At 45.5% G+C, this 15,656-nt stretch overlaps 1 protein-coding gene across 3 annotated transcripts in view; it reads left to right on the top strand.

The window, feature by feature from the left end:
* The first annotated feature begins 737 nt into the window (after positions 1–737).
* The window catches only part of pex6 (peroxisomal biogenesis factor 6), a 28,485-nt gene continuing 13,566 nt past the window's right edge, over positions 738–15,656 (top strand). For 2 of the 3 annotated variants that reach the window (XM_063475590.1, XM_063475588.1), the window contains exons 1-15: positions 738–1,288; positions 1,872–2,477; positions 3,607–3,776; positions 3,865–3,948; positions 4,667–4,772; positions 6,642–6,763; positions 6,918–7,023; positions 7,166–7,368; positions 7,645–7,831; positions 8,137–8,213; positions 8,938–9,055; positions 9,597–9,802; positions 9,934–9,995; positions 10,415–10,523; positions 10,722–10,838. In XM_063475590.1, coding sequence (XP_063331660.1) covers positions 767–1,288; positions 1,872–2,477; positions 3,607–3,776; positions 3,865–3,948; positions 4,667–4,772; positions 6,642–6,763; positions 6,918–7,023; positions 7,166–7,368; positions 7,645–7,831; positions 8,137–8,213; positions 8,938–9,055; positions 9,597–9,802; positions 9,934–9,995; positions 10,415–10,523; positions 10,722–10,838 — 2,795 coding nt within the window. In that variant the 5' untranslated portion in view covers positions 738–766. The remainder of the gene's footprint in view (positions 1,289–1,871; positions 2,478–3,606; positions 3,777–3,864; positions 3,949–4,666; positions 4,773–6,641; positions 6,764–6,917; positions 7,024–7,165; positions 7,369–7,644; positions 7,832–8,136; positions 8,214–8,937; positions 9,056–9,596; positions 9,803–9,933; positions 9,996–10,414; positions 10,524–10,721; positions 10,839–15,656) is intronic. The other variant, XM_063475589.1, reaches the window with a different exon arrangement.

The raw sequence follows: 15,656 nt of genomic DNA, 5'->3' as shown, positions 1-15,656 counted from the left end.
AAAACCAGAGTCATGATAAACAATATATACACGTGTTTTTCCTCAATAGTTTCATGTTTACTGTCTAAGGACAGCACAGCAAGCACTCTCTGCTTATGAGCAAACAAAAAAAATCAAACCAAAATCAGCCCGTTGGTTGTTTAGGAAGAGGGGGAAGATTTAGGAGTGACGGCGAGAGAGAGAGAGAGAGAGAGAGAGAGTTTTGAGATGTGAGAGATTTGTGACGTTTAACGTGTTTGGAGTGTGTAGTTCATGTGTTGTCTTGTGTAGTTAGTGTGTAGTGTTGTGGATAGTTTTGTGTTGTGTGTCAGAACAATGAGGCGACTGCTGTCTCCAGGTAGAAACAGGAGTGATACACCTGCTGCTGTCAGACCTGCAGGTGTCAGGCTGTGATGTTCTCCTTTATAGTGGACAGAAATTATTTTTTTGGAGTGGCACAAATAATTTGTGTGGCATCTTATTGAAGAACAGCTGATTGTTCTGTAAATAGTTTGAAATGGTTATTAAAAAATTACTTTTAGAATCTTGTAACTCAGTTACTAACTCAGTTACTTTTTTTGAAGAAGTAACTAGTAACTATAATTAATTACTTTAAGTAAGTAACTTGCCCAACACTGGGCAGTATATCGTTAGATGTAATGAAAAGAAAGGAAAACCCGAGCATCGAGCTCGTCCTCAGGTTCTCTTGTAGTTCCTCTACTCGTCCGCTTGGTGGCAGTATTAAGAGGGAACGAAGAAGAAGCAGAGGGAACGAAGAAGATTAGTTATGGCGGTTCAGGTTGAGGTGAGTTATTTGGAGACTTTCCCGTCTCACCTCAGTCCTCTGGATGTTTTGATGTTAAAACCACACTTGGACCTTGTCTTCCTAAATGACACGGATCCGCCGACCGTCCTCTTCACGCCTCAGGGGCCTCAAAACTCCGGCAGGACGGGTATTTTACTGCGTGTTCACCAAACTACCGAGGAAGAGACGGCCGACGGAGTGACCTGTCCTACAGCCAACACCGAGTCAGCGCCACGGGTTCGGCTCTTTACCAGCCGGCTCTTCCTGCGGCACCACGGGCTCCTGCAGTTCAGAGGTACCGGAACCGTCCGAGCTGTGGAGCCCGTCAGCCTGGACAGAGTCGTAGTTGGAGCCCGCAGCAGGCAGAGCCTCCGCCTGGCTGGATCGGAGCAGTTCACCGACAGGTTGCTGGAACTCTGCCGCCCGGGACATTGGCTGCTGGCTCGGCAAGGAGACCCGCTGCTGCTCCCCCGACATACAATCCTGGGAGAAGACCCAGGACAGGTGATGTTCAGAGTCAGATTGTCCCCACACTGATTTAGAATCCCACCGTGAAGAAATGCTGTAAACATCATTTCTGTTTTCAACTGATAATGTTTGTTTTAACTAGCAACAAAAGTGCCAAATCCTGTTTATGTTACTTCCACAGTGCAGGTTAGCCTGACCTGTTTTACTTATATTTGACTCATGTTGTGATGCTTGTTGCCTTAGATTCACACGTCACATTAGTAAGCAGATGATGGAAAAGGCCCTTTATTTACTTACACTTGTAAATGTTAGAATTATGGTGAAATCATTTTGAGACCATCTCGCCCGCCCTTTAATATTTTAAACACAATGCTCTCATTTGGATCTTTGATAGTCTGATGTTTATGTGGCAGCTGAAGACAAAGAGCAGGACTGATTGAGTACTTAAACACATGTTATTTGTTTTGTTCAAAGCTCTAAATTCAGTGATTCACTGATTCTAATAATCGCAGTGAATCATTTTCCACTGAGCAGCTTCTTGTTACAGCTCCAAAATAAAGATATGATAGAGAAATGAGAATACAGACTGATTTGCTTCTGTTTTCTGTTCATGGTGCAGCATCAGCTGTTGGAGCTGCTGGTGCTGGAGTGCAGTCCTGTAAAACAGGGGAGGATCACAGCTGATACCTCTCTGGTTCTGACAGATTGCTGGGATTCAGTCACCCCCCCACCCTGCAGGCCACTCAGACTCTGTGTGTCAGACTTTGCTCATTACGCTGATGGCCTTGGTGCTGGCCCATGTCTGCTTGATAACAGGAGCGTACTGGATTCTGGGTTCCCAGGTGTCCCGTGTCCACTGCTATGCAGAGTGGAAGTTCGGGTAATGGACACCCAGCGATGGCTCGAGCTCAAAGAACAATACGGGGTAGCCGTGGACCTGGACAGCTGTGTGTTTGTGACCAAACAGCTGCTTCTCAGACTGGGGCTTTTCAACCAGGAGTGGGTAAGGCTGTCGAAGCTCGGCGAATCCAGAGGACCCACAGGAGAGGGCGATGTCACGGGGGGCATCTGCAGAGAGAGGCTGGTCTCTGTGGTGGTGATGGATCTGCCACCAAGTCCAGAACTACAGAGCCATGACAACCTGGGCCTCATATCACCTACTCTGTGGTTCAACATGACTGAAGGAGAAGTGATCCCTGTAAACAGCTTTATGCTCAGGATGAAGGTGCTTCAACACACTCTGCAAACACTTCAATAAACAAGCAACTGTAACCAGATAACAGATTAGCTAGCCATCTGCACAGTGGGCGTTTTGTGCTGTGGGTGGACTGCACCTGGTGGCAGTCGTCCTTGTTCTGCTCTGTAGCCTCCATGAGCAAACTAGTTGAATGTAGAGTAGCTCACCAGCTCACAGCGAGTCTTCAGAGCAGAAGAAATGTCACCAGCTGCAGCCAAGGAGTGCATTGCTGTGAGGAGGTAGTTAAATCATGTCAGGAACCACAACACCTAAACAGTAAGCCCATACACTAATCCAAGACTGAGAGAGCCAGGCTGACTTTCAGAGTAAGTGCACGGTAACTCCCAGTAAATCAGTTTTATTCTTGGTTGTCGTAACACGTCTGTGCCCGCGGGCCCGTTGTTCTCGAATTGGTCCGCACTTTAAAAAAAAAGTAGGTAAGAGTATGAACCAATCAGGGTTTGCTTCCTGTCATTAACCTTTTGCTCATCCTTACCAGACATGGGCCACAAACAGTATGTTCAACTTGGAAACATGTGTTTGGAAAACTATAAGCACAGCCACCAGCAGAGTCGGATAAAGAAATTACTGCACAGCTGTGAGCAAGTCTGTTTCTTCAGATACATTCAAATATCAGGTTTTTAAATGACTTTAAATTTTTAGCGCTCAGCGGGTGCTCACAGAGGAATCAGCTGTCTGATAGACTGCACAATGTTCACCAGTCGTCTGAACTTTGAAGGTCGCTCTTTTTGTATAGTATGTATGTATGTATGTATATATATTGTCTGATGATCCGTTAATCTGGAAGAGTTGATTCTATTCCAGGATTCCAAATTCATTCAAATAAAGTGTCAGTGTAATAGGAAAAAGCTGTCACCACCAGGCATTTTATATTTGTTGAAGACTCATATTTGATCAGTTAAATGATTTTGATCCTTCCTTCTTCTTAAAGTTATCCAGGGTTGTACACTTCACACCATAAATATCCTGAATTTGAACCCGGGACCTTCTCGCTGTGAAGCAAAAAAAAAAAAAAAAAAAAAAAAAAAAGGTTTCATCCCATCAGCAAATCTTCAGTGTTTGTTTGTTTTTGTTTCTGTCTCTCGTCTGGTCTCAGAGGTGGGACCCCCCTCCTCCACAACCCGGTGGTTGTCGCTCTGACACGTTCTGCCGCTCGGCTTCTCCACCGTATGCCAGCGAGCTCCACATCCAGCCGGTCACCTCTCCGCTCTACAACAACCTGGGCTGCTATGACAACCTGCTGGCTCAACATTTCTGCACGCCCAGGTTGACTGATGCATCCAAACAGTGTCCTTAACATGTAGAAAGAAAGCAGCACTGTTTTACCCCAGCAGTTTGTCTGGGCTCGTTTCAGGCTGGTGTCACCAGGAGATGTTCTGACTGTTCCAGCTGGAAACCATCCAGACCTGCTCAAGGCCCACTCTGAGGGGATCCACAGGTGCTGCTTATTGCTGGTTAATAACATAAGTCTTTGTGCTCATTACCTAAATCAGATTGGTGTTTCTTAGGAGCACTTGTTTTGTTCAAGATAAAAACTTTTGAAAAATAATTCAAACATTTTAATAAATGAAATATCAGACGAGGTTTCTCAGAGAATACTGTTAAATGTCAGAACAACATTGGTGGGTGGGTTCATTTACATTTAGAGAGAAGCAAATTGAGCCTAATAGATCAAAAACCACTTTGAGGCTGTAAGTTTCTAAATTAATGTTTAAATCATCCACAATAACCATTTTGTATGAGCTGAGCTCTAAACAATAGGCCGAAAAATCCTGAGAAATCAGATGAATTCAAATGAATTCTGAATTCTCGTCGACACACAGGCTGAGGAGCAGGAGTGGCTGCAATCTCCCACTACAGCTTATTAAGCAACCAAAGACCCAGACAGTTAATGTGACTCCACGGTGTGGATTCATTTAGGCCATCATAATCATCAGATTTCTGTAAGAGGAAATCAACAAAGCTCAGAAGAGAGAAAACTAATATTTAAAAATCCACATTTAACAGTTTTATTCTTTGGTGCAGTGGAGGATGCTGTGTGTTCTTTGGAGGCACCAGAGACCAGAAACTGTTTACTGACCTCAGACTGACGTAGCTAATGCACTGCATCACTCTGTGACTGTTCAGTGAAAAATGTGTCCTCTGAACGTCTTCAGGTGTCCGGTGCTGTTCTTCAGGGTGAAGAAGGTGTGCTCATCTGCAGGAGGAGAAGAAGGGGGAGGAGCTTACTTGGCCAGCAGACAGCGCACCTCGCTCTATATGGTGAACAGTGACCGCTAACCTCAGTCATTCTTCTTTATTTCATTTCCTCTGTGTGCTCCAAATATGCGGTATGTTATTGGATCCAGAGACTTTGATTCACAGGCTCATCTAAATGTTCTTCAGCAAACATAAAACACACTTTGTCTGCAGCTATGGAGTCCTGCGTGGTAAGCATGCAGGTCAGGGTGGTTGAGTGCACTGATGCACCTGCTGGTCCTAAGCCTTTCTGTAGCTCTCCACATGTCGGCCCCTCGGACAACTCTCAGTAATTCTTTTCACTCTGTCTGAAATCCTGAGGGCAGCAGCTGGTCGAGGTCAGTTTATGGGGAGCTGATGTTCTGGTCTCCAGCAGTGCTCGCAGTTTAGAAATTCTTCTGTAAGCGATGCCATCAGTATGTTTGCAACAATAAGGCTGTGAAGTTCTTGAGAGAGCTCCGTGGTCTGACCATCGTTTCTTGTGTGACACTTTGGTAATGACACACCTTTTTATAGGCCAACAGTTGTGACTGAACCAGCTGATATCTGCACTGAGTGTTGCTTTCTGATTACTGATCGGGTTCAGCTGGCGCCTGTTTGCAGCTCCCTTTCTTCATGTGTTCAGTACTGTGTCCCTGTGTCATTTCATCATTTATGGACATCTATGGTTTGATTTCTTTGCATGTGTGGATTTAATTAGTTGTTGTCGACATTTGTTGAAAATTTCATGCAGCAGCACTTCTACACATCCGTTTAGTTGGTGATGTGTTCAACACTTATTGTGGATACTGCTGCCAGTGAAACTGGGTTACTGGTGTTCATGAATGATTGTGTGACTACTGGTCCAAGTAGCATTCATGGGTGGCTGTAGCTCAGGAGGTAGGGCAGGTCGCCTACTGATCGGAAAGTTGGTGGTTCAATCCCTGGCTCCACCAAGTATCCTCGGGCAAGATACTAACCCCAAGTTGCTCCCCGATGCATCCATTGAATGTGTGTGAATGTAGTTAGAAAGCACTCAGTTTAGAGTGTGATTGGGTGAATGTGGCATGTTGTATAGAGCACTTTGAGTACTCCGGGAGAGTAGAAAAGCGTTATATAAGAATCAGTCTGTTTACCATTCATTTTGAAGTGTACAGGGTTGGACTGTCTGCTCAGATCCAGCTGAATGCTGTGAAACTGATTGGTGAATACCTCAGTGTAACACATCCTGTAAAAGCTACTCGAGTTTCTCCAGATATGGTGTAGTGACCATGTCAGCCAGCTGATCTCAATGCTTTAGTTAAACCGTTGAATAAACCCATTTTTAGCTCACTGGGTTGGAGTCCGAGCCACTTCCCTCTCTGTGTCCCTGCCTTCCTGTCTGTCTTCACTGTGTCTGTCCAATAAAGGCTCTTTTCCCAAAGTGTCAGACAGCAGCTTAGCTGTGTCTGAGGATGCTAGCTCAGGGGAGCCCTGACTCACAATAGATGCACTGATGAAACGTGAGTTGTGTGTATTTTGTTATAAAATGTACCAAAAGTCTTTTTTTCTTTTTTCCCTTGATAATTTTTCTACATCTTTGTGTTTTTCTTTATTTGATCTCCATTTCCATCTTCAGTGTTTTGTTGTCATGTTTCCTGTCTTTGTAGTTTTTCTTTCCTTCTCATTTTTGTTATTATTTTTGCCCCTCGTTCATGTGTGTGTGCCTTTCACGTCCTCTGTGCCTGCACTTCTTATATTCTGCCTGGTTTGCCTTAGCTCGGGGATAACAGGGTTGCAGGCACTGTTGATTTATCACAGCAAGTAAATGAGACTGTTTGTTTGCAGGGATCCTGCTCACAGTGCAGTCTTTTCTAAATCTAAGCTGTTGTTAGTCAGCGTTGTTGCTCTGACAGCTTCCCCCCATCTCCTCAGGGAACATCTATAAACAGCCCCGTCCCATGTTCTCTCGTGGAGGGAGCAGCTCTGTCTCCTCCAGGCCTTAACAAGACTGTGGAGCTCCTCATCGACACCATCCTGCCTCACCTGCAGCACAGGTAACCGACCTGTCTGCTCAGATTTACAACATCAGGCAGTGAAAAATACAACTCAATAGGACCTGAGCTTGAAGTTCACATAAACAAACCTAGTTCAGTAACAGAGGGATGCATGATGGCACACTGCTGATGTTGGCTGCATGTCTGCTCGCAGCAGCTCTCTGTCTGGTTGCACTGTCCTCCTTCACGGTGCTGCAGGAAGTGGAAAGATGGCAGCAGTGAGGGCAGCAAGTGGCAGACTAAACCTCCACCTGCTGAAGGTACAACAGCTGTGCTCAAGTTTTAGAGTGATAAGATAATTAGACATCAGCACATTCTTCATGATTCCTCTCTGCAGGAGAATATTTTGTCTTTAAATAAAAGGCAGCGTATTGTTTGTCTGCTGTTGTTCCTCGTTTGCAGGTAGACTGCGTGAGCCTGTGCGCTGACAGTCCTGCAGCCTCTGAGGTAAAGCTGGCGTCAGTGTTTCAGAGGGCCGAGGCCCTGCAGCCCTGCGTTCTGCTGCTCAGGAACCTGCAGCTCGTCCTCAGATCACGAGGGGCTGCCGAGAGCGACTGCAGAGTCCAGGCAAAGCTCTGCCAGCTGCTCAGCTGCGCCCCCACCAGGTCAGTGACTGCCTCTAACCCTCATTTAATACACTGGTCTAGCTCATCGAGTAGGTGATCATGTTGATGAAATGGGCTTTCCTTTTATTACATCCCCTACCTGTAAACCATGCACCACTACAGGAGCGCAGAGTTTGACTAGGCGCCACACTTTGACTCGGCTCTGCTTCAGAGCATGCAGCAGAGACGTACACAAGTGTTTTTAGTCAAACTGGAAGTCTCCTGTGTGAGCCATGGCTCAGAATATAATAAAATGTATCTGTGGTTCTCTTTCAGTGTGGTGATGGTGGCAACTGTCTGCAAAGTTCGAGATTTGCCTGCAGGCATCATGGCAGCGTTTGTCCATCAGGTAGCAATAGAGAGTCCAACTGAAGAGCAGCGGCGTGCCATGCTTTCCAGCCTGAGCAGAGACCTGCACTTAGGGAAGGACGTCAACTTAGAGAACCTCTCCAGACTCACCACAGTGAGTAATGACATCGACTCTACTTCACACCACCACTGGGGCAGAATGATTACTGTTAAAGCTCAGGCGTTCAGGTGAAAACATGTTAGGCAGCTGTGTTGGTCCAAATTAGAGACCTCTGTAAAGCTACTCTGGGGAAGGCTTCAGGTTGTTTCTAACCACGAAAGCCTAAAAGCTTCTTCTAGCTGCTCCCGTGTTCAGGAGTTGCCACAGCTGATTGGATCCACATGTTGGATTTGGATGCTGGTTGCCCTTCCTGAGTGTGGTTCCTGTTTCAGTCCACATGTTCTTCCTCTGCTCCACAGGGTTTTGTGTTGGGGGATCTCAGTGCTTTGCTGGTTGAGGCTGGTAGAGCTGCCTACAGGAGGTTGATCCACAGCTGGTGAGAATAACTACGTCTTACAGGACAAGATTACCTTCTAGTCCAGATCAAATGTGTCATACTTCATCACCTGTAGTTTATAACCCAGTCTCTGAAACATGTTGGTTTTGAAGGTTGTGGTCCTGGAAACAGCGAGGTGGTGGGGTATTTAAACGCTGAAGCTCGGTGCTCTCAGCTTCTTGGTTTTTGTGTCTGAAGCTCTAATTCAGTATGGAAAGGTTGAATGCTCCCCTCTCAGGTCTCGACTGAACATCCTTCTGCCTCCTGGAAAAAGGTGTAGACCAGGGGTGGGGGACTCCAGGCGTCGAGGGCCACAGGTTTTAGATCTCACCCCGGGTCAACACACCTGAATCACATGATTAGTTCATTACCAGGCCTCTGGAGAACTTGAGGACATGCTGAGGACACCGGCTCTCGAGGCCTGGAGTTCCCCACCCCTGGTGTAGAACCCTCAGACAGAGAGCTTCTTCTCCACAGCACCATATCTACCTCACCCCTGCATACCTCATGCTTAAAGAACTGTGGAGACTTGACAGCAGTTGGTACAGTGCTACTTTGTAAATTGTTTGCTTCTTACATATCCTGTTGTCTGTGTCTTAAAGACTGCTGTTCTATGCTGTAGGTTACCGTCCACTGTTGTTGTGTGAATACTTAATCGTGACAGAATGAAGAACGGTGTCTCACTGAACAGCCTGTAGTTCAGTCTTTATTGTTGTTTGTGCAGTGGTGCTCGGCAGCAGGAGGATCTGTGCTCCAGCGGAGTGACCATCCTGAACCAGGACTTCACCTCTGCTCTGGAGATCCTGCAGGACACCCTGTCCAAGGCCATCGGGGCCCCGAAGGTGACCAAAGACTAAAAGACCGTTATATTTCCATTTTTGCTGTCGTTTTTGTTAGCGCCCCTAATAAGGCCACACACACAAGTTTGTTGTGCATGAATGGTTGTCTGTGGCAGACTGTGGTGGAGTCGATCAAAGCAGAGGAATAACCTTCACTCAGTTTTTAGAAATTCAAATCCATGTTTGGAAAAATGAACTGACACAACAGGCAGTGATCTTTGTTGTGTTTATTGTGTAAACATAATATTCATTATTTACACACAAAAAACGTGAATATAACAGTAAAGACTTCTGTGTGTCATCAGGTTGTTTGTTTACATGAGAGTTGTGTCACTCCTGTTGTATAGATACACTGAGGAGGTGTGTGTGCGCAGAAACACTTTGCCACACACACACACACAGTGTACCAGGGGCATGTAGAAACATTGTCGTACCATATGCACGAGGAGTGTGTGTGTCACAGGTGCAGCTTAATAAATTGGAAAGAAGCAGCTGTTTCTTGTTTCATCACGTTGTTGTCCTTTGTGTCCCGTGTTGTGAGTAGATACCTAATGTGCGCTGGGAGGATGTCGGCGGTCTCCAGCATGTGAAGAAGGAGATCCTAGACACGGTTCAGCTTCCTTTGCAGTGTCCTCAGCTCTTGTCTCTGGATCTGAACCGGACTGGAATCCTGCTGTGTGGACCACCAGGGACAGGAAAGACTCTGTTGGCCAAAGCTGTGGCTACTGAGTGCTCCATGACTTTCCTCAGGTAGATTTAGTTCCACTTCATAGGAACGAAACGGCCAGAAAGGCGTCACGCTGAAAAGAATCAGCATTTGTTTGCTGAGATTTGCTGCTAATGGCCGAGTGTTCACTGACACTGTTACTTCTGTTTTTTAGTGTCAAAGGTCCAGAGCTCATCAACATGTACGTGGGTCAGAGTGAAGAGAACATCAGAGAAGGTGTTTCTTAGTCTTTACATTCAACCTTATTTGTTTTGGTAACGTTGTTAGTTTCAAGCTAACATCTGACATCTGAGACTGAAAACTCACTGAGTTACTATGAAGCCACATTATTGTTTTTCTTGGAACATTGTTTCATTTTAACATGACTTCAAACAAAAAGACGACTTGTGGGGACTGCAGAGTGCCTGGACAGATTGTCGCTCCTTCTTTAAACCGTTACCAAAAAAACTGAAGTTTATTTTTTAAAATGGCTCACTTATAAAAAAAACAAACTGTCGTCTCTTCCTGTTTGTTCTTTTTTGTTTTGCTGCATTTACAGTGAATAATATTCTTGTCCCCAAAAACGTATCACCCAGAGTTAAATTAGAACACATTTTTAAGTAAATGTTATATATTTTTGTACGTGATGTCATCAGTTTTCCACAGAGCACGCTCAGCAGCTCCCTGCGTCATCTTCTTTGATGAGCTAGACTCTCTGGCTCCCAGCAGAGGGCGCAGTGGAGACTCTGGAGGGGTGATGGACAGGTGTGTGCACGCCTTCATTTTTTTTGTTTGATTATTTATAATATTTGTTGTTTCTGATTTTTTTTCTTTTTGTTCAAAAGAAATGAATCCTGTCTTTTTCATTATTGGGAAGCACTCTTTGGCACCTTGACCGAGAGACATAATTTACTGTGCTCAGCTGTTGTACCATCGATAAATTTTACTTGCCTTTTTGTGCAGAGTTGTGTCTCAGCTGTTGGCTGAGCTTGATGCGCTGAACTCATCTGGTGGGGTTTTTGTAATCGGAGCCACAAATCGTCCAGACCTGCTGGACCAGTCGCTGCTCAGACCTGGCAGGTCAGCGCTCTCACTCACTCACACACAGTTATGTTTGCATCACTTCACAGGGTGTTGTGCTGGCCCCAAAAACAAATCAGTTCTTAATGAACCACAGAATTACCCTGCTGCTTAGTTGAATTGTGATGTGATTTATTACTTTTCCTGATAAGTTTTTGTTTGCAATTCCTAGATTCAAGACTTCTTCAATAAAGCAATTCTGGTTCCCTTTCAGTCGTTTCACTTGGTACAACACATAAGCATCCTCCCCCTTCTATTTAGCTCTGTTGTCTGCCGACTTGAAGTTAGCTTCAAGTCCGCTGGGACCTCACCCTGTGAGTCTTGAACAAATATTTACAAAGGTTCAAGGTCAAGATGCTAACAATCAGCTTTTGAATGCAGTCGGCCTGGAAGATTGTTTCAGACCAACTGATCTAATAGATGCTTATTTTCATGTGGCTATACACCCGAACCACAGGCAGCTTCTGAGGTTGGATTCGAGGGCGTAGCCTACGAATACCTGGTGCTGCCATTCCGGTTGTCTCTCACTCCTCGCACCTTCGCAAAATGTGCCGAGGCAGCATTGGCACTCCTCAGAGAGAGAGGCATTTGCATCTTAGCTTATGTAGATGACTGGGCTCTTGTAGCTTGCTCCAGAGAGTAGGTGGCGACACAGCTGTCACTGGTTCTGTCAAATATTCAGGCACTGGGAACTCTGTGAACTTTCAAAGAGCTTGCTAGTTCAGAGTCAGCACATTTCTTTCCTCGGTTTGGAAATATGCTCGCTTTCCAGCTGCGCACGTTTGTCGGCTGCATTTCATTGCTGATTTACTCTATGATCACTGTAGTGCCACTTGAATTGTTAAAGATGAGAGCGTTTCAGTGCTGCATCTTGCATGCTAGCTCTTGGTCCTGTAGGGAGCCGGGGTGCTGCATCAGGGTGTTGTTTCACAAGGTGGTGTCCACAGATGCTTCCCTAAGGGGGTGGGGAGCACTGTGTGAGGGCACATCAGTGAGAGGGATCTGGACCACAGCCCAGTGTGATCTGTGCATCAACCACTTAGAGCTGCTAGCAGTGTTCTTGGCTCTCAAGCATTTTAATTCAATTCAATTTTATTTATACAGCGCCAAATCACAACAACAGTTGCCTCAAGGCACTTTCTATTGAAAGGTAGACCCTACAATAATACATACAGAGAAAAACCCAACAATTATATGACCCCCTATGAGCAAGCACTTTGGTGACAGTGGGAAGGAAAAACTCCCTTTTAACAGGAAGAAACCTCCGGCAGAACCAGGCTCAGGGAGGGGCGGGGCCATCTGCTGCGACCGGCAGATGGCCGGTGATGATATGCATAAATGGGAGCTCATTTCTGTCCAGTTCTGAGGGGCCAGCATGTCCTAGTCAGTACAGACAAATCAACAGAGGTCTCTTACATAAACAGGGAGGGAGGAAGATGCTCCCTTCCCCTGTTGAAGCTGTCTTACTCTCTGCTGTTATGGTGCAGTGTTCGTTTTATGTCTCTGAGAGCTAGTTATGTTATGGGCAATGTTCCCTCTAAGCTGCGCACGTGCGCAATTGTGCACTGCTGGCACGGTCTCTGCGCACAGAAAATCTGCGTTGCGCACAAAAAAATCCAACCTGAATTGAAATTAAAGTTAATACTTTAACAATTCTGTTTTGCAGTGTTAGTCAGTAAGTGACTGGCTGCTCCCATATGGGATTAGCACGATGCCACCTTATCCCATAGTTCAGCCAATAATGCGTAAATACGCAGCTAATCAACATGGTTGACAGGCTATGACAGCGTCCTTATGTGCCGACACCGGTGTTTTAGCTAGCAAAGCGGCGTGGCTGATGTGGAGTGAAGCCACGTTAATGACAACGTGTACAACCATTGGAGATGTGAGCAGGACAGACGGAACAATTGACGGGAAAAGTGTGGACTTTATACCAGTTTTTAAATTGTGTTGATAGGCCACGTAAAACCAGAGTTATGATAAAAATATCTGCAATGTTTGGTTTTCTTCCTGAATACTATCGTTGTTTATATTTACTGCGGGAAGAAACGGTAAAAACGGCGTTTTATAAGGAAAACGCTCGAAAGCCTGTGAGCAAAAACAAACTCCACCCCCCTCTCCCTTTCCTATTCGTCCAAAAAAGTACCATGTGGACCAATCAAAAAAATGATATGGCAGCATGGCATTTAGTTGTTTAGGAAGGGGGAAGTTTTAGGAGTGACGGCGGTGTTTTGAGATGTGAGAGATTTGCGACGTTTAGCTCAAATCTTGTGTAGTTAGTGTGTAGTTAGTGTGTAGTGTAGTCAATAGTTTTGTTGTGTGTCAGAACAATGAGGCGACTGCTGAATGTTACAGGTGTTACAGGAGTGATACATCTCCTGTTGTCAGGCCTGCAGGTATCAGGCTGTTGTTCTCCTTTATCTCATAGTGGACACAAATTATTTTTTGGAGTGGCACAAATAATGTGTGGCATCAAATTTGATGCAGAACAGCTGATTGTTCTGTAAATAGTTTGAAATGTTTATTTAAAAAAAAACGCCTTGGCTGCATTTTTAGGTAAACAGCTGCAAAAAACTTTGTTGTTTGCAAAACTCAGTTACTTTTTTGAAGAACTATATAATTAATTGCCCAACATTGGTCATTATATACTGTATTTTGCAGACAGAGTTACAGACTCTCTCCCAGACCTCAGACTCAGACTCATAATACAAGTCAGAGCTTTATAAAACAAAGAAAAGAAAGTTGTGTTTATAAATTGGAGTTCAAGTTATTTTTACTTCCAATAGTGTTAACATACTACACAGGACATGAACAAGATTTTTTAAATTTTCATTGTAAGTGGGCTAAAGCAGTTAATTAAAAGTAGTCTAACATAAATGTAAATGCTGTAATTTGATTATTTTAATAAACCATGTAACTTGGATGGATTGGATGCTGGCGTGACCACAGTGCACACGTCTGCTGTTGCTCACAGTGGTCCAAGGGACCGCTCAGGGAGTTTGTGTGTTCACTCAGACACATGAAAAATTAGAGGGAACATTGGTTATGGGCCATTTGAACCTGGGGCCAGACCTTCTCTCCACAGGGGGTCCTCTGGTGAGGGAATGGAGGTTCCACCCTTTTGATAGTGGCCCAGATTTGGGATCTGTTTGGTGCAATTTGCGCCTTGCCAATCTTTTTGCCTCCAGGGTAAACACTCACTGCCCCCTGTTCTTATCCATAATTGACCACACTGCACCCTTGGGCATGGACGCGCAAGCGCACCAATGGCCAGATGTGCTCCTGTATGCATTTCTCCTGGTGGCAATGATATCTCCAGTTCTAGAGAGAGCCTCACCAGTGTCTTTCTCTGATTCTAGTGGCCCCTTGGTGGCCCACAAGGTCATGGTATGCAGAGGTAATTGGTCTGCTAGCAGTGAGTCCTTGGCAGCTTCCTCTCCACAGGGACCTCCTCTCACCCGTGATTCAACCACACCCGAATCTGTGGTGCCTTCATGCTTACCTGGTCAACTTGATTGCTACCGCAGCATCCACTAGAGGCTGGTACCCTCACAAATAGCAGTCCTTGGAGCGATGTTGCTGAGACTGCCACACTCTCCCATTCAAGTGCTCTGTTGTGGATGTGTTGACATTCCTGCAGGAGCTGCTGGATGAGGCCCTTTCATTTTCTACAGTTAAGGTTTATTTAGCAGCTATATCTGCTTGTCATATTGACTTTGACAGGGTGACACCAGCCCTCGCCATACATTCTTTGAAAGGGGTTTGCCGGCTGAGACCCGTGGTTAGGTTAATCTGCTCTTATTGCACCTACTGCTCTTGCACTTCTGATTAGATGCAAAATTTATTTCAATAACCTGTATTTATACATGTGTCATGACAATAAAGTTTAAGTACACTGTCCCTGCATGGGACTTGTCTTTGGTGCTGGAGCGCCCCCTTTTTTTGAACCCATTAGGTCTGTGGATATGAAATATTATATAATATGCTTCTCACTTTGGCAAAGCGAGTGGGTGCAGGAGGGATGTGAGTGCATCCCTCCTGCACACAGTACTCTCCTGATTGTGCCCGAATGTTGCCTATTTTCCCACCGGCATTCCTGCAGCTTATAGCTCTATGGACATTGAGTGGCTGAGCTTTTGCTCCCCTCCTCTTGCGTCTGAGGAGCAGAGAAGGATGCCTTCTTTTTGTCCGGTGCGTGTGCTATGTACCTACATTGAGTCCACTCAAAACATGCGTTTATGTGACCAGTGTTTGTCTGCTTCGCTAATCCAGCCACAGAGGGGGCTCTGTCTAAACCAGGGGTGGGCAACATCAGGCCTTGAGGGCCGGTGTCCTGCAGTTTTAGATATCACCCTAGGTCAACTTCTGTTCCCTGAAGGAGAGGAACGAGGTACAACACAACGTTGCCCTGCCGCACAGCTTGGCTCGGTGAAGAGCGACTATCGAACTGAGGGATGACTGTGATGACACTGGGTATATATGCAGGCGGGGCCGTGTGCATGTCATCGCAGGTCATCTGCTTTAAAGGCGTGAATAAAGGTTTCTTCAGCCAGGGCACGTGGGAGCGTAATATCAAATACTTATGTGTTGTACTACGGCTGTGCGATATGACCAGAATCTCATATCCCGATATAAGACATCTATCGTCCGATAACGATAGAAATCACAAAATTTTAACATTTTCTGTAAATTCTGTGAATCTCGGGCAGCTCGACTTGCGTGAAGTGTTTCCAGCTGGGCGTCGTGTACCTGGAGTCGAGTGTTTTAACCGATGTATGAAACGATACATTTTTAGACATAAGTTGTAACGGCTGCCGT

The sequence above is a fragment of the Pelmatolapia mariae genome, linkage group LG6, assembly GCF_036321145.2.
Source record: "Pelmatolapia mariae isolate MD_Pm_ZW linkage group LG6, Pm_UMD_F_2, whole genome shotgun sequence".
Classification (NCBI taxonomy): Eukaryota; Metazoa; Chordata; class Actinopteri; order Cichliformes; family Cichlidae; genus Pelmatolapia; species Pelmatolapia mariae.
This window is presented reverse-complemented; position numbering and strand designations above follow the sequence as displayed.